General features: G+C 36.8%; 3 protein-coding genes across 5 annotated transcripts in view; 2 read left to right on the top strand and 1 right to left on the bottom strand.

The window, feature by feature from the left end:
- Positions 1-5,979, top strand: part of fam126a (family with sequence similarity 126 member A) — a 36,584-nt gene extending 30,605 nt beyond the window's left edge. The window contains exons 10-12 of one of the 3 annotated variants that reach the window (XM_015376511.1): positions 624-786; positions 1,594-1,937; positions 3,857-4,086. In XM_015376511.1, coding sequence (XP_015231997.1) covers positions 624-786; positions 1,594-1,892 — 462 coding nt within the window. In that variant the 3' untranslated portion in view covers positions 1,893-1,937; positions 3,857-4,086. Of the gene's footprint in view, positions 1-623; positions 787-1,593; positions 1,938-3,856 lie in introns of all 3 variants that reach the window. The other 2 variants (XM_015376508.1, XM_015376509.1) reach the window with 2 other exon arrangements.
- Positions 5,980-7,975: 1,996 nt separating this feature from the next.
- Positions 7,976-13,177, top strand: tomm7 (translocase of outer mitochondrial membrane 7 homolog (yeast)). The gene is made up of 3 exons (XM_015376472.1): positions 7,976-8,129; positions 10,330-10,378; positions 12,863-13,177. Exons 1-3 carry the CDS (start codon positions 8,027-8,029, stop codon positions 12,876-12,878), a joined length of 168 nt encoding a protein of 55 aa, XP_015231958.1. The 5' UTR covers positions 7,976-8,026; the 3' UTR covers positions 12,879-13,177.
- A 4,691-nt stretch (positions 13,178-17,868) lies between these two features.
- On the bottom strand, positions 17,869-19,496 carry LOC107085859 (interleukin-6-like). The gene is made up of 4 exons (XM_015376469.1): positions 19,305-19,496; positions 18,827-18,925; positions 18,599-18,742; positions 17,869-18,063 (listed from the first exon to the last, which is right to left on the bottom strand). The coding sequence occupies exons 1-4, from the start codon at positions 19,494-19,496 to the stop codon at positions 17,869-17,871; spliced, it is 630 nt and encodes a 209-aa protein (XP_015231955.1).
- Between the last annotated feature and the right edge of the window lie 853 nt (positions 19,497-20,349).

The raw sequence follows: 20,349 nt of genomic DNA, 5'->3' as shown, positions 1-20,349 counted from the left end.
GCTGTATACGTACATTAGAATCCACATTTTTTGTGATTTGATGTAGCCCATTTTCCCCTCATTGTTTTAGAAAAACTGAAAGATCGATATATTTGGCAGCGGAAAATCACGATAAATCGCCAAATATTTTTTCTTTTTTCTTTTCCTTTACCCCTAGTCATAAAGCCTGTTTTCAGCTCAACTCGATGGTCTGTGCTGAAGTTGGCATAGCATCAGTGCAGCAAGGTTTTTTATGTGTACAGGTTTTTCTGAAATGTGTTGGTTTAAAAAAACAAAAACAAAAAAACCCATTTAATCCTTCTACACTTTCCACAGTTTTTTGGCAGAAAATTTTCTTTCTACTGTTAGATGTGTGTCTGCTTGTGTTTGTTTGTCAAAATCATACTTAAGGGCATTGAAGAGAGTTTAATATAGAAAAAGGTTGGAGTGTAATGTTTATTAATCTGTTTTGTGTTGGCAGTCATTAATTTAGTTTTTAGAGTGGCTGATTTAAAAAAAAAAAAAAAAAAACTTGAAAAGGATAGAAGGAACAATTCCTAGAAAGCAAAGGACTCAAAGTGTCCAGAGATTATGTCACTCTGTCATCTCCCAGAGTGTAATCCTGTGCTTTTCTTAATCTGCAGGTGGGTAATGCCATCAAGTCTTCACTACACAGCGCTGCACTGAAAAGCAATATTAGAGAGGGTGGTCGAAGTATCCAGGTGGAAATCACGCCCACAGCCTCCAGGATCTCCCGCAATGCTGTCACCTCTCTCTCTATACGGGGGCACAGGTGGAAGAGACACGGTAAGATGTACACACAGAAAAAAAGGAAAACCTCAGGTGAAGAAGGAAATGACACAAGAAAAAAAAAATCGGCTGGACTTTTTCTTGTATTTCCTCATCATTTTGTTAAAAAAAGTTATACATCTTTAAATCATTTCACACAAAGGAGAGAGAACAAAATTTCACCATTCACTGACCCATTTCATTGATGGTCTCCATCTTCGCCAAATGTTGTCATCATTTCATCCTTTTAATATATTATCTAGCAGCTTTATAGGTTTTAGGAGCCACTCTCGTGTGTTTTTGTTTGGAAAGTTTCAGCTCCATCTGCTCATTACAGTAAATGATGAGTTTAAGGTGGATTTAGGAGAGATTGTTTCTCTCTTCCTAGAACAGGGCCATCAGGTAAATTACAGCCTTCTGCTGGTTCAGTGAGGCGGGTTTTATCTTGTGCCTCTGACCCTTGCCTTCTGCCTCTAACAGGAATGTGCAGCTTATTTATGCTGAAAGCTTTTAGTCATGAGCAGATGACGGAAGAAAAGTTGATTGCATATAAATTAATGTGTGGGCATACTGCAAACTCCAGAGTCGGTGCAACCTGCTTCATCTTCACATTGCATGTACTTAGTTATGCTTTGAACAGTAGTTTTTAAGAAATATATAATTTCTGTTATAGTTATTATGTTTTGTGTTTCTGTGGTTGTGTGTCTGTGCACATAATTATTTTTTTGTGTTTGTTTTTATATCTGTGCATGAAATGCATCTTTCCATCTCTGTGGTTTGTGTATGTATTGTCCCTCCACCCGTCCATGCTCCCCCCGTCATCAGAGACCCAGGAGGTGAGTGTAGATGGTGACCCAACACTGGGGGGCGTGGCCGTCCCCGAGATCAATGTGACTGGAGTGAGCGGCGAGCGAATGGCCAATGGAGACTCCCTGCGGCCACGCCCCGACGGACGCACACACCTTGACAACGACGCGTTGGGTGCCTCTTCCGAGGTCAGCATGGACCCCCGAAGTCATGACTCTGGAAGTCGGAGTCAGGAGGTCAGAAGGCAGAAGTCTGTGAGGCGAATGGTGGAGAATGAGGGTTCTGGGTCGGCCTCCGCTGGGAGGAGCCAATACTGAAACCCACCCTTCCCTCTCCCCTGCCCCACTCCAGGGGTAACCTAGGTAACCGTGTGGGGGGCGTGGTCTAAAAAAGCTGCATGATGACTTTCCCCTTAACCTTTGGCGCTGGGCTCCACCACCCTCTCTTCGCTTAAACATCTTCTCCTCTCATCTGTCAATCAATATCAATCGTCAGTTCATTTATTCACTCTCTCCTGTGTGCTTTTAGCTTCATCATTAAGACCAACCTCTAACACAAACCCTATGTCCAGTCAGGTTTATATATGTAAATTAACTTTTTAGTCTAGTTTCTGATCAAACCATGGAAATTAATTTAAAGTAAGTTCTTTTTTTATTGGAGGAAAAGTATTTATATTGTGGAACAACTTTACATTAACGTGTCACAACTATTTATTAGTATACATTTTTTATATTCTAATGGACAGACCAACTCAAAGCAGCTTTTAATTGTGATTTTTATTTCTTTTATTTTTTATTTAAGGAAGATGAGTGATTAAAAAGAAATCAAATGAAAATCATGGACATGCCTTTGCATTTAACCCTAACACTTGCTTAATATCCCAAAACGTCAGCTACTTGATAAATAGTCCATCCGTTTAGTAAATGAGTCAAAGAAGACGATTGGCCAATGATGATACTGGAGGAGTTTTACAGATGATCCTCCAGCTCAGGAGGAAGAATCTGTTCACAACATAACTATTAATGTTGCACAACCGAAGATGGCCTTTATGGAGGTGCTGAAGGACGGCTATTTGCAATTTTGCACAAAACATGTAAAGAACGTGCAGACTAAGGTGCTCTGGTTAAATTAGACCTAAATTTGTAATTTTACGATAAGTTAGTTGTAAAATTAACACCAAATATCACCCTAAAAATAACATCCTTACAGTGAGACACGGTAGTGGCAGCATCATGGTTTGAAGAGAAACTTGTCATTGCAGATGCATGACTATAGTTTTCACTGATTATCTGCTGCTCTGAGTGATTGTTGCATAAAAGTTTGGGAAAATTAATACTTCGGCATGTTCTGTTGTAAATAGATGTTTTATTTGCAAAATTCTTTCAGTTATACGACACTTGACCTCTAGAGAAGTTCTAGAAACCTGACTCTGCAGCTCAGGAGAACTGTTGTTTTTTTACTAGGGCAAAAGTATTCAGAAGATCAAAACACCTCAGCACGTTGATCCTGGGTTGCAACTGGAAACAATGTTTTTGCTTCTGACTGATAGATGGGAGCCAACAAAAGATACGCAGGTCCTGGACTTCAATTTATATAAAGAATCTAACTCTTAACTTGCTTTGAGCAGGTTGAATCTGGAAGGCATAAACAGGACCTTCCTATCCTTCTGTTTCCTCACCAGTGTATTGCTGTCCTGATAGGATTAGCTCTGATCTGTATTTGTGAATATGCTGGTTGGCCCCTCACATAATTCTGTTTTTTGTATGCTCTTACAAAAGGGGAAAGGGTTAAATTATTTAAGTATTTGAGTTAAAGGAGAGAACCAACTGGTTATTGCAAATTTGTGCTATTTGTTTGCTTTCATCTGCTTTCCCTTTGTGATTTTTCCGACGCTTATGCTTTTAAAAACGCTTTACTTTTTTTTTCCTTTGGGACAAAATATGCTCTCCTTTAAAACTAGATTTCTACCACTTATCACATATCTGCTCCTTCTCCTGATGTGTGCTGGACTATCACTTAAAATCTTTTGCTTGGTGGTGAGATGTTCCTTTCAACTTGATGCTACAGTGTAAAGGCGCCACCTGCTGGATGGTAGTTAACCTCATCTGATATTCAGCAAGTTTTGTGTTTTAAAAAATATATACATTTTGATAAAAAATATTCTATTCTTAAGGAACTCTGGATTGGATTAAATGAGCTGAATAACAGATTAGGTTTTTCAGCTTTCATTCAGCTCCTGCTTTTAATCGCAGTGTTTTTTTTCCCTCTGTCTGCCTCACAGACGCAGTGGATCTGGGTTCCCCGGATGAGCTGATGGATATATCTGAAGTAGATGAAGGGGTTTGGCCGGGAGCAGTGGGGCCTGACATGACCCCGCCCACCATCACTATCAGCAATAGCACCACCACGCTGAACCTTGGAGTTAAGGCCATGAAGAAGTGTTGGCTCGGCGGGCGCAGCAGCAAGGACAAGGAGTCCGGGCCTCTGACAACGGGTCGGGCGGCAAGCGAGAATGCAGAGCTGTCTGTCAAGCGGCTAACCCTCACTTCCAGCCAGTCGGTGCCCAGAGCGGGCGCTCTCACCAGCCTGACACGCACTGCCAGCGCCGTCTTCTCTCGCTCCTTTGAGCACGTGGCCAGCGGTAACCCTGTTCCCACCAGCAACCACACAGCCTCTGAGGCAGGCCGATACTCCTGCAGCCTGCAGGAGGATGGGATGGGGTACTTGAGTCCCACGCCAAACCACACCCAGCGCTCCCCAAGCATTAGCATTCACCTCGGCTCTGACCTTTGAACCCTTTAAGACTCTTTTTATTCATATGAACCCTCATCTCTGATCCTGTGATCTTGTGACCCTGTTCCTGTGATCTGGAACTCCAAGCCATGCCGACTGCATTTAACTACAAAAGTGTGAAGAAACACTCCCCGTTTTCCTGCATCACTCCATTTTTAGGCGTTTCGGATTCTCTGTGCTGTAAACCGGCTTGTGTTCTTGCTTCATTCAAACATCCAGAGCAGCTCAGTGAATGATGGAGGGAGGGCATCGGGTACACCACTTTCAGGTTCCTTATTTTTACTTTGTTTTTTATTAATGTATTCGGGGTAATGTCAAGGAAGGACATCAGTCTACCATCATAAATAGATGCACTTAAAATGATCACTAAAACAAAAAAACGGTTTAAAAAGTTATCACACCTGATTTGTTGCTCAGTTTTCCTTCATGCTCTTCTTATGTCTGTATGTACGATTATGCATGTTTTTTTTGTTTTTGTTTTTTTAGAAAAAAGGCTGCTGATTGCTACTTTGAGCAAAGCTTAATTATCTTAGGGGGAAAAATTGTCTCTACTATTTTATAATACCAGTTAATTCATTCTCATAGCAATACGAATCGCTTCTGTTCAGTATTGTCTTTTTTTTATGCTTCTGTGCTAAACACTCCAACCTCTGTCCGCATTGGGCAGCAATTTTAAACGTGCTTTTGAAAAGTTTTTGATTCTTCCTGAACTGCATTAAAAACAAGCCACTCGAATAATCAACCAGTATGCATAGAATCGGATCTTCTGTTTACAATCACACAGTATTCTCACCGCGATGGAGAAGCAATACTTTCCTTCCACCTCGCTCCTTTAGCACCTTCCTTTATATGCCGGCTCGTTAACGGCAACACCTCTTAAAGATGATGATTTACATTTTTTTGGGGTGATGGGTATGAATGATTGAGTATAGAATTTTGCACAAAGGACAGCTAATCAGTTGTTAGGAACTTTGGTATTTTCATACGAAAAAGAGGTTTTGACTCTTTCACTGTATTTTTCCAAAGAGGGACATTGTTTTTTTGCTCCATAAAGACTCTTTCCAAACTTTAAAACACGGACGGCAGCAGGTCTATCAGATACAGTGTTTTCTGATTTCTACCTGAACTTTAAGAGGAGTGGGCACCTGTATGACAGGTAGCCATCTTTTGTGTTCTAACCCACTCATTAAAATGTTTGTTGTACTAAAGTGTTGTAATTCCTGCTCCCCTCTTTTTCAATACTTCATCCCAGTGTCACCAAACATGCTAACAGAAAGAAATGAATAAAACTCAAACCATGTGCTACAATTGATGTCTGAAATCAAGCGACTGTGCTGCCCCACCCTCAAGCAGTCTGTTTACTATAGTTGTTGAGTGTCTATAGCTTGGTGGGACAATACCAATCATGTTTTGTCATATGGGTTTACAGTAAAATGTTAAGCTATCCTTGTACATCATACTGTTATACTAAAGTTGGTTATATTTGCCTTTCTATGTCTGAAAATAACTCACTGCTACTTCTGGAAATAAAGTGTTTCTATATTTAACTTTCTGTGCTCTGAGATGTTTCTCTTCTTCCAGCAGGAGGCATTCTCTGATCATCTCCATGAACCATCTCTAAAGTTAAACACTATCGTTTGCTATCGTTACAATAAAGCCATAGTTACTTTAAAAAAAACCTCAGCTTTTGTTTTCAGGTTAATTTTTTTTTTGTATGTGTACATAATACACACTTAGACTACACATTATGTAACCGGGTTACTAGGAAAATTTTATATTTTAACTTTTAATGTAGCCACATAACTGATTTGGAGGGAGTTTTTATTTGACTTTTATTAAAGCTACATCAGCTAAGATGATCAACATTAGCTACCAAAGACGTATTCTACAGTGGATTGGCTGGAAAAATAACCAATCTAGTTGGATTAACCAATATATTGGGCAGGAACTGAGCAAGCCATGGATTATCGATCAACCAATGTAACTGGTTAACCAAACCAATAAATTGCCAACTGATTCGGTAATCTGTTTTGCGGGAGTAGAGTGAACCTGGAGAACAATTACAGTATTGTGTGTGTTTAGTTGTGGCATACAAATTTTGGCATAAACTTTGGTTGTAATATTAGTATTGATTAATATTAAATTAGATTGCACATCAGTAGTGACAGTGGGATTGAATTGATAGTGAACGAAAACCTGCCCAGTGACTTCCTGTAGCTCTCTATATAGATCCATTGACTGATTGCAAGATTGTTTGTTATTTTCAGTCAGTTTTCTGGGGGTACTATCATTTTTGTTCAGCCCTATCTTATAAGTTTTTTTTTTTTTTTTTTTTTATCCTTTTGAAGCATGGTTGCAAAGCAATGCTGGATTTATATTTTTTTCATTTTCTTACAGCTTTATTGCTATTTTTAACAGATTCAATATATTTCTGTGACCATTGTGGGTTTTTTAACTAAACAAGGGTGCCAACAATTTTTTTCTTTGTGTGCATATATGCTGTAACAATGTAATTGCTTTATGGAGATATGACCTATTAAAAAAATAATTGAATTGATAAATATACTTAAATAAATTTGTATTTAAGAAAATAAACACTTCTGGATATTAAACCTCATGCCATCTGCATGCCACAGATTTAGGGCAGTACAGAAACAGCAACTACTTGTGGCAGGGAGTTTTTTTTTAGCTGATCTTTTTTTTTTTAACTCAAAAGTTTAACTTTTAATTCTGAAGACAGATCATGCTTTAAACAGTGCTGGGGCAGTGTTGAAAAGTTCTGTTTACAGAAAAATCTGGTATGAAACTTATGTGCAACTAGGCCTAATTGTCCTAGCAACCGCAAAGTGCGTTACTTTTATTTGACTAGCGCCCATATACTAAAACACACATTATTTTATAAAAATAACTCTAAAGCAATGTTAAAAACTTCAATGTAAAGTGATGATGACCGAATAAGGTAATGGACAACATCTTTGACACAGAAATAGTTCAATGTTTTATAAGAGAAAAGATTGTACAAGGCAAACATGAAGGAATAAAGTAACCAAATAAATAGAGACAGGCAATGGAAATCACAAGCACTTTTTATATTGTTTACCTTTAGTAAACAGACCCTGTACACATTTCTTGGTCATGGATACCTGCTTAGTTTACCAGGACATACTTGGCTTTTTTATTTTATTTATTTATTTATTTATTTTTTGTGTGTGTTTTGTATTTTTTTTATTATTATTTTTATTTATTCATTTATCTTTTATTTTAATTCTGTTATATTCGACATATGTAATTATAGATATCTTTGGATTTCGATTTTTTCTCTCTCTCCTGAAGTGTTTTGCATAAACTAAACATCTGTTTACATCACAACTTGAAAGAAAAGAAAAGAAATATCAAGAAAAGTGTTAGGATGTATGATTGACTATTATGCTTCATTATACTGTATTGTTTGAGTTTTTCATTGTTACTGTTCCAAATAAAGTTATTTAAAAAAAATTAACAAGAAAAAAAAATGTTACCAGTACATGCAGTACCGCCTTTATCCAATAGGCGGCGGTGGCTGGAAGTCTGGGAACATCAAATTTCCTTTTCTTCTACGCCACTTCCTTTTTCCTGTCCTTGGTCGAAGCATCGTTACCTTCGCTGTCAGGATATACACATGGCTAAACTGAGCAAGGAGACCAAGCAGCGGCTGCAGCAGCTGTTCCAGTGCAGCCAGTTTGTTATCCGATGGGGGTTCATTCCCACCGTGCTTTATTTAGGTTAGTATTAAAACTAATGAAGTAGGAGGCGCCTGGCTAATATATGCTACTTAGCCTTAGAAGCTAGCCTTTCATTTAAAGCGTCACTGTAAATGTTCCTGTTTCTTCTTTCCTTTTTTATTTAATGTAATGTATTTATGGTGTTTTTGCGGTTTATGCAGTTTTATATGCCGACCAAAGCTGTAAAGGACCCCAGCAGAATGTCCCCTGTGGGTTAAAGTCTCGCTGTTCTTCCTAAATCGGGGCTAAAAATGAGGAAGTTAAGAGCTTTGCATGGCTGTGTTGTGGAGGTTACTTCTCGGGAACTTCAATATTTTGCATGTGTAACCGCAGGTTCACTTTCCATCTGTGAGAGGATCTTCTCTGACTTCAGCAAGTCGGAATCACCAGTGCTAACGTCACACTTTCGATTTTTAATCAATTAGGTTCCCAACTTTTTTATTTAGCCAATAAAACTAATTGTTTTGTTGCAGTATTTGAATATAAGTAGTGGGAACACAACTAGGGTTTTAGGAGATTAAAATAACTTTCAGCAAAAATGTTCTTCTCTTTAGGGGCCATCATTGTGCATATTTGTAAGATGTTTTTATGCTCTTAGGGGTAAATATAAAAAGGTACATTGTAAAATGTTCTGTGTAGGGCTGGGTATTTTCGCCAAAGTCCTGAATCGATTTTGATTCATACAGTTCTAAATCGATTCATTTCGATTCGATCTGTTTTTACAATAATGAAAGTGGTTCAACTGTGTTTCAAAATACTCATGTATTTTATTTTTTCCTGTCATATTAAACACAAAGTGCAAACTTGTAAATCAGACAACTTGAGATGTGTACAAAACTGTCTCAAAGCTGCATTATCTCCACTTTTAAAAAAATTTTTTTTTATGAATGATCAGATGTAGAAAGTACTTCCTCCCACACACGTTTCAGATTCTATTTTTTAACAAGGAAATTGACAGCTAATGTGTTTTCCTTTCCAGTTCATACTTAGGCTCTTTTCTGTTATTTTAGGTTTTAAATTAACAAGATGTGGAGAATTTTCAAGTGTTATAGATCTAGAGGTTATTTATAAATCTATTTTAGTGAAATCCTGCGTTTCCTTTATAAAATAGATTGAAAAAGCCAAAATGACTTTATACGTATGTTTTGGAGTTTGTAACCTCAATACACCAAGAGGGATTTTTAATTGCCGTTTTAAACTTTCAACACTATAGACTAGATTATATTATTCTTCATGTGTTGCACAGAAAGTCTGCGTGATCGGCCACTTTGAGCTGTAGGTTTGGAATATGCTGGAAATCCTGCCGATTTAAGATTGAAGAAAATGCAATTTTTCTCATGTCTGTACATTTATTTTTTCTCAAAGTTGCATTGTGCACCAACCAAGTTGTTAAAAAGGCTAAGGTCAGGACAGATTAAGCTATTCTGTCTGGATCATGGTGCTCAGGTGACTTGAGGCTGCCAGTAACTGCAGAAACCTTAAACTCAAATCTGCAGCCTGCAGACTCATACATTTGTGGCCTGCTGGAGGTTACTTTTTCAGGGCTCCTCCTGTTTCTCCTTGCACAAAGGCGGAGGTAGCGGTTCAGCTGCTGGGTTGTTGCCCTCATACAGTCTCCTCCACATCTCCTTGTGTAACGGTCTGTCTCTTGGTAGCGCCTCCAGCCTCTCTACACAACGCTGACAGAGATGACAAACCCTATTGCCACAGCTTGCATTGATGTGCTATCCTGAATGAGATACACTAACTGATCCTCTGGTGTGCTTTGTAGGGTCTAACTCATGCTACTATGAGTGTGAAAGTACCACCAATATTCAAAAATGACAAAATATCAGCCAGAAAGCACAGGAGCTAAGAAGTGGTCTATGGTCCCCACCTGCAGAACTGCTCCTTAATAAGTGTTGCTTCCTAAGTGAACAGTTTGAATCACAGAAGTTTGATTTGATTAGAAGCAGCGTCTGGTTTTAGTCTCTAAAGTGATCTGTTTTAGCCAACACAGCTGTTGCATTGGGGTTGACTTTCTAACCAAAGTGTGTCACAAAGTGACTAAAGTATTTCACATCACGTGGAATGATTTTTGCTGATGTTTCATCTACCAACATAATGAGTGGGATATATCTGCTTTATAATAGGGTGGCAGTGATTGGATCTCTTCTTGAAGACAAGTTATTTAAATATTTTCCCTGGTTTGCATTGACAGGTTTTAAACGAGGAGCAGATCCAGGCATGCCTGAACCTACACTTTTAAGGTAAGGATCCACTGTTGGTGTTTTTTTCATTTGTTATTTTCAAATGTAAAGTTTATTGGATTGGGTTGTGCTTCAATGGTGCGGTGGTTAGTGCGAATGAGGCTTTGTAGGTCGTCAATGGGGCTTGTGGTCCTTTGCCGCATGTCTCTCCCCTGCTCTCATACCCCCCTTCTGGTCAGTTGAAAAAAAAAATGAGCCACTATTGCCATAAAAACTTAAAAAGAAAAAGAAACTTAACATTTTGAAGGAAGAATATGTTTTTGTTAAAGAAATTATCAGCTTATAATTGGGTAACTCTTACTCTTATGTCAAACATTTTGCTGGTTTTGTTTTGACTTGGACTTTTGGGGATTTTTCCCCCTTCAATTTGGGACAGTATGAGACTTATAACCATCCTCCACACCAGCATATGCCCATGGGTTACTGCAACATTTCATTTCCCTTTGGGATTAATGAAGTATTTTTGAATTGAAATGATATTTGATGATATTGGGCGACATAAAATTAGCAAAAGTGTATCAATTTGGATAATTTTTGTTTCACTAAACTATTGGCATCACAGCAAACACAGTATGAAGTAGGCCAAAGATGTTTTATATAATATATATATATATTTTTTTTTTTTTTTAACTTATAAATTGTGTTGAACACAACAGAAATTGATGCATGAACTCTTTTTTGTCACTTTAATAGCAAAGGTAAATGGCAATACTATTAAAGTGCATTACTGTGATAAGACTAAAGAAAAATTATGAGAACAGAATATACTTTATTGTCCCATAGGGGAGATTTGTCATGGACCCAAGTGGACAGTGCATAGTAGTAGCTGCCATTAAGAAGTAAATCTGATGTCTTTTCAAGAGCATAGTGCAGAAAATAAACAAGATTTGTCTTAGAACATGTTTTCTAGATGTAGGCACTTTGTAATCCTAATGATCTAATATCACTAAATCTCTCTCCCCCTATGCAAAGACTTTAACTTGCATTCATGTTTCTCTTATTATTATTTTATTACTCAACTCCACAAGTCATTCTGGAAGCTGCTGTAAAGTTAAAGTTTTCTGACTCAAGAGTTGATCCGTTGAGGTTAAAGCTGTGCTGCCTTCTGCTGCAGTTTGACGTAAAAACACATTTTAATAACTATGGTTTTGATTTGTTTAACTGGGCTTTAAATGACTTCTGCTTCCTGAAATTTGTATGGGAACCACAAAAAAAAAATGCTCAAGAATTCATACAGACCACCACAATTCATATTCACCACCAAGTTACATGTGTTTTGAAAATGGAAACTCATCTCTGCTGGGGAGCACCGATGTGAAATGAATCATCGATACCAGTTTTACTTCCACGAGTCTGTTGTGATTTTGTAGTGATCTAATCTTCATATGCACGGGCAGCAACTGATGCTTCAAATCCTGACTGTTTAAAGCTATAGTTTCCTTGAACATTTTGGAAATGAGTTTTCTAACCTAATGCTTGATTTTTGTACTTTTAAATGATTGATTTAATCAACTCATTAAAAAATCTGCAAATACTACTGGATGATTCTTATGTAATTCCTACAATTTTATTGGCAGGGAATAATCTTACAATTTCTAATTTGAGCACATTCTTTCTTTTCTTTTTAAACCCAAACATAATTGGATTAATTCCGCTGTTGTGGCGTAGGTTCATGGACAATTTCTCTTCCAAAGCCTTTGAAAATTTGTTTTAGCGAGTTGTATTGAACTCTTTAAACACCACTGTTGCCAACTTTTTGGCAGACCTACATATTTGGAAATGCTATGATCCAGCTGCAGGAGAGAGGAAAATCAATAATTGGAGACAAGACAAAAACACTTTTTAAAATTTTTTTTTTTTATTGAGGCAAATCTGGAAGATCTTTTTTATTTACCGATTCCACTGATTCACTTACCTTTTTTTAAATTTTTGATTAGTTTAAAAAAAAAAAGAAAAAAATACTTTTTGTCTTTTCAGATTGATAATTGTAATTTACATGGCAAATAGTTTGGACAGAGCTAATAAAATGAGCCTAAAATGACTATTTATGACCTCACAACTGACTTACTGGTCTTTCCATTAAGGCAAACATTTAGAAGTTTTTTTGATCCAAATTAATTTATATGTCAACTATCAATAAAAAAATCAGAAGTTATTTACTTGAAGTATTGCGTTCTGAGTGATTTGTCGAACTCCTAAATAAAAATACATTTTTTTTTAGAAGAAAAATATATTTTTTCCATTTTGTGACAATCTTTGGACACCTTGCATATACAGACTTATTCTTTAAAGTGTGTGTTGGGTATTTCATTTATTTTGATATGAGATGATGCTAAACCAATGATGCGTAAATTAATTTAACGCTTTTGATAAATTTTTAGTCCAGATTCAACGATTCCTGCAGTCCTTTTTAAATTGTCTTATCGTGGACCGACCAGGTATTAGATACTTGGATAACTTTTTTGCTTCTCTGTTTTCCTCTAGTTTGCTCTGGGGCTGAGGACCAATGCCACGCGGCTGTACCCATCTCTCATCGAGCGTTTGTGACATGATTTTGAAAGACCAGGCAGCGGATATCATCATTCCCTCCTCTCTGTGGATCGTCCTGCCTAATGTTAGACAGCTATGGTGCAAAAGATTCAGAGAGCAGAGAAGAATTGTACCAAGAGCAATGTTGTCTTGCTTGTCTTACTGTATCACTCTTGTTTCTTGTATTGGTTTACGATTTTCATTTCTAATTTAAAATCTTAAACAATAAAATTTCAAAGGAATGTCATTTACATTTCTTTTTATCCAAGATGCATATCTGAAAAGTTTATTGCTTTAAAACAAGAAGATTCACATCCATTCTGTCTGAAATTTACATAAACTAATGAGTAAAGATATCCAGCAGACTATCATTTGTCCTCTAAACGCAAACACACAACAGTCAAGTTGTAAAATAAAAAATTTACAACGCAAGTTGGTATTTATTATGAACTTTATTCACACAAGGTTAACATTGAACCCACAGGATCAAATATCTGATATTAGGTTAAATGTCCCACAGCTAGCTTCTGGAATAATGCCGGTTAGATATTTAAGCACTTTTTTGGCATAAGTGGTAGAGTTAATTTAAATTAGTCTTTGCCATCGAGTAAATTTGGGTTTAAGACTCTGTGCCTTTAGCCCTGTTCATCTTGGTTGTATTGGAGAGGAATATTATTACAGCTAAAGCTAGATTAGTTGTTTGAAAACATTGTTGAAACCGCTGATGAAGATCCTCAGTCATCCAGGTCATAGTCATTCCGTAAAAGTTCAAAAAATATATTGAGAATTGAGAAAGCGTCCTGGAGAGGTGGCGAAACGTCTTCAAATCTTGGAAACCAACTCCAGTGGATATTTTTTGAACTTTTACGGAATTGTTGAAACCCCTCATTGTGTTCTAAGTTTCATTAATCTGATCAGGACTTTCTAACTGAAAAAGAAAAAAAATTCAATCTTTTTAGGTAACACTCAAAAAGCTGCAGTAACATCTTCGGTGTCCGAGGGGTGAAAATGCCATGTAAATACATGATTGTACAGCAAATTCAGAAGGTATTGCTTATACAAAAAACAGTCAAGCCAAAAGAACATGCAAAGAAAAATGCTGCAAAGGAGAAAAGCTGTAATGATATATATTTAAAAAAAAAAAAGCAAAGTGGAAACATGCTGAAACAGAAGGAACGTTGCAGACATTGGTAAAGAAAACAAAAGCACATAACATGCAAAAGAACAATTAAGTAGATGGTACCCCATTTAGGTTTTTGCTAATGGTCGGGCCCATTAGTTAGTTCGTAGTAATGTTTACATTCTGGCCCCATATGAGTTGATGATCATCTAGTGGTCTGGAGCACTTTTAGCGCTAGTTTCCAGTCCCTTAGAACCTACATATTATTTAGCTACTTTCAGCATTTTCCTTTGCTTTTGTTGATGAGTCTAGATTTTGTTTATACTAGTTTCATTATTATGTTTGCAAGTCAAATTTTTGAATTGGCCATGAAATCATCTATTTTCAATCCACTTGCACCCCTTGCCCATTATAAACATGCGTGTCACCATCCACAATAAAGCAAGGATAACACCTTAAAATGGACTTCTAACAGAGAGCAACTCTTATAAAATCAACTTTGAGAATAAAACAAAATGTAGGCTTCTGTTTTATGTTCAGATGATGCATTTTAAAGTAGTTAAGATGTGTGAGATTTAAAGCCCTAACATCCTACCGACTGCTATGGATGTTAGTAGTAGCTTAATGCTGAGGGGGTGATATACTGATAGTAGTTCTGATGTATTGCTCATATAATATTAGATCCTTTTTTTATTAATTGACTAATGAACTTGGGCACTGCTAGTTGTTCAAGGCAAAGATGCCTAGCATATCACAGTTGGCTTTAGAATTTAGAAATGAAGCTGAATGAAGCTTGTCTACCTAAAATTAATGGACGATTATTTAAATAAATGTGGGAAAACCAACCAACTGAAAGCTTAGAAATGACTGTGAAAAGGGTTTTCTTTGCAATTTGTTGAAGAAACTTTATGCAGATGTTAGTGGGGAGTTTAATGACATAGATATCTGCATAAATACAGTCAAGGTCAAAATAATTCATACCCCATGCCAATTTGACTCTTACCTTTATCTAACCAGAAAGGTTTCTTCTTAACCAGAAATCAGTCACAGGTCAGAGGCATCATCATTCAGAAGCAGCATTGCTGCGGGGGGACACTATTTCAGCTTTCATTTATCTGTAAAAAAAACAAACAAAAAAACAATTTGGCATTCCCAAAAATATTCTTACCCTTTACAAAGTTAAGTGAAAATCCAAGGTTCTATACTGTTCCAAATCGTCCAAGCTGTTCTAGAGCATCTTAGTTACCATAATTCATTGTAAATAGTGAAGGTGAGGAAAGGGCGGTAAGGCCATATCTATTTGTACTTCAAAATCAGTTTGTTCGTTGCAAAGTATTACCAAAGATACCAGACATTCTACAATGTAGGAAATCTCAGAGAACTTGTTTGAAAATTAAATAAGACAGTTGTTCTGATCTGCAGGATTGACGTGAATCGGAATCAAAGGATCATAACAAAGGCCCTCTTACTGAATCTGGACTCTGATGCATGACTAGAGAGGAGGTCACTTCTCTAGATAAGTGACACATAACCCTGCATGGCCTAATGCTCATCTAGACAAAGAAGACAACTTCTGGTTCTTCAGTTTACTGGTTAGATGAGGGAAAATTGAATTACACAATGATGTATCCTTTATTTAGCTTAATAAATGATAGGTCCTCAAGTTTAAGAACAGTGTTGAAGGTTGTATTGGGAATCTAATGTGGTCAGGGTGTTTTTTTTACAGCCAGTGGATCACGAAACCTAATGAGAGGAGAATGGCAACATGAGAAAAATAGTAATACATCAACATTAGGCAGTCTGCAGAAAAACTCTGCTTTGGAAACCAGTTGATATTTCAACATGACTACAACCCAAAACACACTGCTAAAGTGCAGGAAAGGTTGGGTGGTATTCTCCAGTGGCCCAGGCAGAGTCCTAACTGGAATATGTGGAGAGAGCTTAACCCTTCATAGGGCAAGTTACCGTTTTTGATCACTTGCATACCCCTTACAAATGGAGTCCCTCAGTGAGATCTAGAAGCACAAGATCTATATCCAGCAATTCAGCAAAGATCCTGCTACATGGCTATACATCTTATTTTTGCATTTGACCAATTAGATGAGCCCTTGAATGATATATTACCTACTGTAATTTAAGTTGGAAAAAAAAGTGAATTGAGAAGTTAAAAAGTAAAGTTAAAAAGTTAATAAGCCTATTTAACAATTATATTTACCGGTAGGTTTATAAACTAAAAAGTGTCAGTGCCAGTATCAGCATTAAAACCTCTAAGGTTATGTTGTACCAAAAAAAATAAAAATAAATTGTGTTTCTTTCACTCTCAGAATGTTTTTCATGAATTTCTTACAGAAGCACTTATGTTATTTTTTTTGATATATTCGAGCAAGTTGCCGTTTCTTGTTATTACATTGACATTAATTTTTGGCATCAAAATAGCCATATTTTTTAAATGTTACAAAGATAATAAGGTCTTAACTTTGATTCCAACAACACTATTGGCTTGAAATTTAGATTTTCAAGGTATTTCAGTGAGTGCCGTAAGATTAGGGCTAGGCAACAAGACCCTTCAAAATGAATGAAACTGGCAAAGACATGAAAAAGCTGGTCAGAAGTTATAGGAAAATAATAGCCAATAAGTGTTTTTCTATGGATTACAGTGAAGGGTGCCAACAATTTCAGATAAAACACTTTATGTTCAAATATAAATAAAAGCTAAAAAACTATTTTTCTTTTTGCACAATGATGCTTTCTGTACTCTAATTACATTCTTGATGACGTGTCATTTGTGACCAAGAAAGAACTTGCTGACAGAAGAAAAAAAACCCAAATCAAAATTTGCCCAGGATTTAAATAGTTTTAGGTATTTCTGGACTTATATTCATTTCAGGGTTCAGTCCCTCCTGAAAAGAACTTAATATGATGTTCGTGCCCACAATGAATGTTGGCAAGTTTCCGAGAGAAACTAGTTAGTCACCTTGCCCACCCAAAACTGAGCATGTATGACCGCTCAGTCTTGGTCATATGCGGGATACATAAACTGTTCTGATGGTTAAAATTGAAGAGAATTGATTTCTTTTTTCTAAATACCAAAATGCTTTATTTATTTACTTAAAAAATGTTGCAACATTTTCAGAAAACCGAATCTACATAAATAAATGTAGTCTTCATAAATACATGTAAGAGACAACAATTTTTAATCAACTTTCACAAGAAAGGAATTTAACAAAAAAATTCACAATAATGAAAAAAATGTATTCAACCATTGTGGCCTTTTCTCTAATAAATACAATATTTCACTCAAAATAAATAGGTTAAATATGTTTTGAATAAGATGATGATTACACACAGTGATCTTACAGAAGACACTTTCCTACCCCTGAGAAAAGTAGAAACCGAGTAATATACCTGAGCTATTCTTTCCTAAATTTGCATCCCATTTGAGACGATCAGCTGCCGTTTAAAGGAGCAATAAGCAATAATTCATTTTTATAGACAGAAAAAATATATACTAATTTGAAGAACTGAAGGTATTTTTAAAGATGAACAGTGGATTGACGTCACGCACCATCTCTCTTTTTTTCTGTATAGGTTAGGTGAATATCAGGCTTAGCCTCTCGCTGCCCAGAAAGAGCAGCATACTTATGGAGCAAAATGGAGGGAAGAATGGAAACATTCAGCTGAAGATGATCATTTGACAAAATAAGGTCTACCTAATTCTTCTCTAGACATGTTTCTCTAAAAGTTGACGCTGTTTTGCCAGGTTTTGAAGGTTAGAGTGGAGGCAGAGAGAGGCGTCGCTTGTCACACATCTTGGTTTGGTCTACAACCAGTGCTGAACAGATTAATTTCGAGGTTTTCCTTTTGGCATCTCCCACTTACTATATAACCTTTTGCCATCAACAAGAAAAAAGTTAAGTGAGCGAAGGATGCTGTGCGCCATCATCTTTCTGTGGAACAGATCTGGGTTGTCGAGCTTCTTCAGCCACTGCTGTTCCTCGCTGCTGGTCGGAGCCACAACTTGGTCAGCATTCCTCATCTATAGGGCAGAAATGACACCGGTTACAGAAATACAGCAGCAAGCCCCCCCCCCCCCCCAAAAAAAAAATCTAATTCAATATAATTTGGAGATTTTGTCCTTCCTCCTAACGTTTTATTAGTATGTTTGGCTAAATGGGTATAACTCTCAAGCCCATTTTGCTTTTATGCATCATGGCTTGCCTATTGTGAAGGTACATCATTCTATTCTTCAGTTTTAAAATAAGCACTTTAAGAATATTTCCATGTGTGCAGCAAATCTGCATGGGACAAGGTTCCATTTTTGAACCAATTACAGTGATAACTTTCATTTCATGAAATAAGCTCATATAACCTTGGATTTCCTATCCTTTAAAATCTATACGGTAATATACGTTAGCCAGAAAAGACAAATTCTGGTTAAAAACATGCTGTGTATTTTCATTAAATTGGTAGATGCTTGAATGTTGCAATGAAAATGAAAATATTTTCAATTGCATTTTGCAATTCTTTCAAGCTGAGATAGTTTTGAAGTTTTTAGCCTAACGAGGACTTACCTTTGCTTTGATGTGTGCAATCAGCAGAGGGATTGCTGCATTGACTTTAGCCACAATGGGGCTGTTGGGGTACTCTCTGACAACATATTTCAGGAGAACCTTGTAGTCCATCAGACCCTTGGCCAGCCACTGGAAACAGACCTCCTAGAAAGTCACAGGAAGAACTGTCAGATTTCCAGTTGATTTGAAGAATCCAGATATAAAAGAAAGGAAATAAATCTGATCTACCTTGCTGGAGGAGGAGTTGGGCTTTTTACCAGGGACTGAGGGAAGTTTGTAGCGGTTTAACAATGCGTATTCAACGTTGCTGCTGAACTCAATCTCAAACTGACAAAAACAAACAATTACGTTACACTGATTAGCTGTATTCAGGAGGAAAAAATGTAGACATGAATAATCAGATATGACTAAATCAGAATCAGACAAGAAATATGTCAGCTGTTTATATCCTAAGTAGCCATATATCAACTTTTGAGGAAATGATAAAAGGAAAAGAAAAGTAGTTGTATTTTTATGTATAAAACATGTTGTGAATGGTGCACATAAACTTAACCTACTTGTGAATCCCCTTTTTTGAAGTGCTTTATAAATATTAAAGTAGTTGTAAACTTATAACTAGCATAATAATTTTAAGTTTATAGGCCTGCAAATAATCTCTCCTTTCCATAAGTTTGTAAAAGTAAATAAATCCAGAAATATGTCCTACCTTCTTTTTGTGGCTGTTAGTGGATGAAAGCACCTGTTCCCAGATATTGATGATATTAAAGACTTCTGGTCTGGGAGTGTTTTTCTGGTCGTCCTCCTCTTTCTCACCTGACATCTCATCTGGAGGGAGGTCAGTGGGTGCGTCTGCCAGGGGGGCTCCAAGGACGCAAAGCGGCAGGACTGCTGCCAGCATCACGGCGAGCAGAAGGAGATCTGCAACAGACAGTTAAAGCATGAATGAATGAATGAAAAAAAGAGGAAGAGAAGGGACCCACAGGAAGCTGCCTTGCAGAAGCACTTGTTGCATTTGACTTACTGAATTTAGAGTTCATGACGCGCTGCTGGGAAGCACTGAAAGAGTTTCCTCTGATAGTCGGGGATGCCGGAGACGTCTTAAAGATGGGCCCATTTTATACCCTTTAGAAGCGAGGGATTTCCCAACAGGAAACTGCCTCCATACAACATGTTTGCTTAGTGGTTATTATTAATAATGAGGTTCTTAATGAGGTCAAAGCGATTACAAAGCAGTCACCCAGAAACTATCAATAATAGCCTTCAATAATTCATTTTTTACCTTTTAGCAAGAAACATAAATACATGTGGTCATCATCATATGTTTTTCACTATCACTATTTTTAATAGTAATAGTAATAATATTGTCAATAATGAATGAAAAACATTCATTTCAAACAGACAACCAAGCAGTTAACATAAATCAAATTGAGAAAAAACCCTAAGATATTTTCAGCCCCATAATTTAACAGGGAAATCCTCTCAAACTGAACATTTACATAGTTTTCAATAACTTCTGCTATAGTGCTTAGTGAAGATATAAATACAATCTTTAAATGCTCAATATATCTGTGTTAAAGTGAGGCTATTTTGTTAATAAGGTGGTTAGACTATGGGGTGTCCTCAGTGTCACAGTTAGTGTGTCATTTTTACGTAGAAGTTGGCTATTTATGATGCTTTCAGCCTTCCATGTTATTTTTTTTTTTACATCGAAGACATAGAAAAAAGGTTAATTCATTAAATTAAAGTATGTA

Source organism: Cyprinodon variegatus, unplaced genomic scaffold (assembly GCF_000732505.1).
Source record: "Cyprinodon variegatus isolate N-32 unplaced genomic scaffold, C_variegatus-1.0 Scaffold135, whole genome shotgun sequence".
Lineage (NCBI taxonomy): Eukaryota > Metazoa > Chordata > Actinopteri > Cyprinodontiformes > Cyprinodontidae > Cyprinodon > Cyprinodon variegatus.
Note: the sequence above shows the minus strand (reverse complement) of the source record. Positions and strands in the feature narration are given on the sequence as shown.

What these genes read in the sequence shown, in the direction of transcription:
- tomm7 (XM_015376472.1), top strand. Translation starts at nt 8,027, where the DNA reads ATGGCTAAACTGAGCAAGGAGACCAAGCAGCGGCTGCAGCAGCTGTTC. An exon ending in TCCCACCGTGCTTTATTTAG is followed by an intron (nt 8,130 to 10,329) that starts GTTAGTATTAAA and finishes TTGCATTGACAG; the next exon opens with GTTTTAAACGAGGAGCAGAT.
- LOC107085859 (XM_015376469.1), bottom strand. Translation starts at nt 19,496, where the DNA reads ATGCTGGCAGCAGTCCTGCCGCTTTGCGTCCTTGGAGCCCCCCTGGCA. An exon ending in CTAACAGCCACAAAAAGAAG is followed by an intron (nt 18,926 to 19,304) that starts GTAGGACATATT and finishes TGTTTTTGTCAG; the next exon opens with TTTGAGATTGAGTTCAGCAG. An exon ending in TTGCACACATCAAAGCAAAG is followed by an intron (nt 18,064 to 18,598) that starts GTAAGTCCTCGT and finishes TCTGCCCTATAG; the next exon opens with ATGAGGAATGCTGACCAAGT.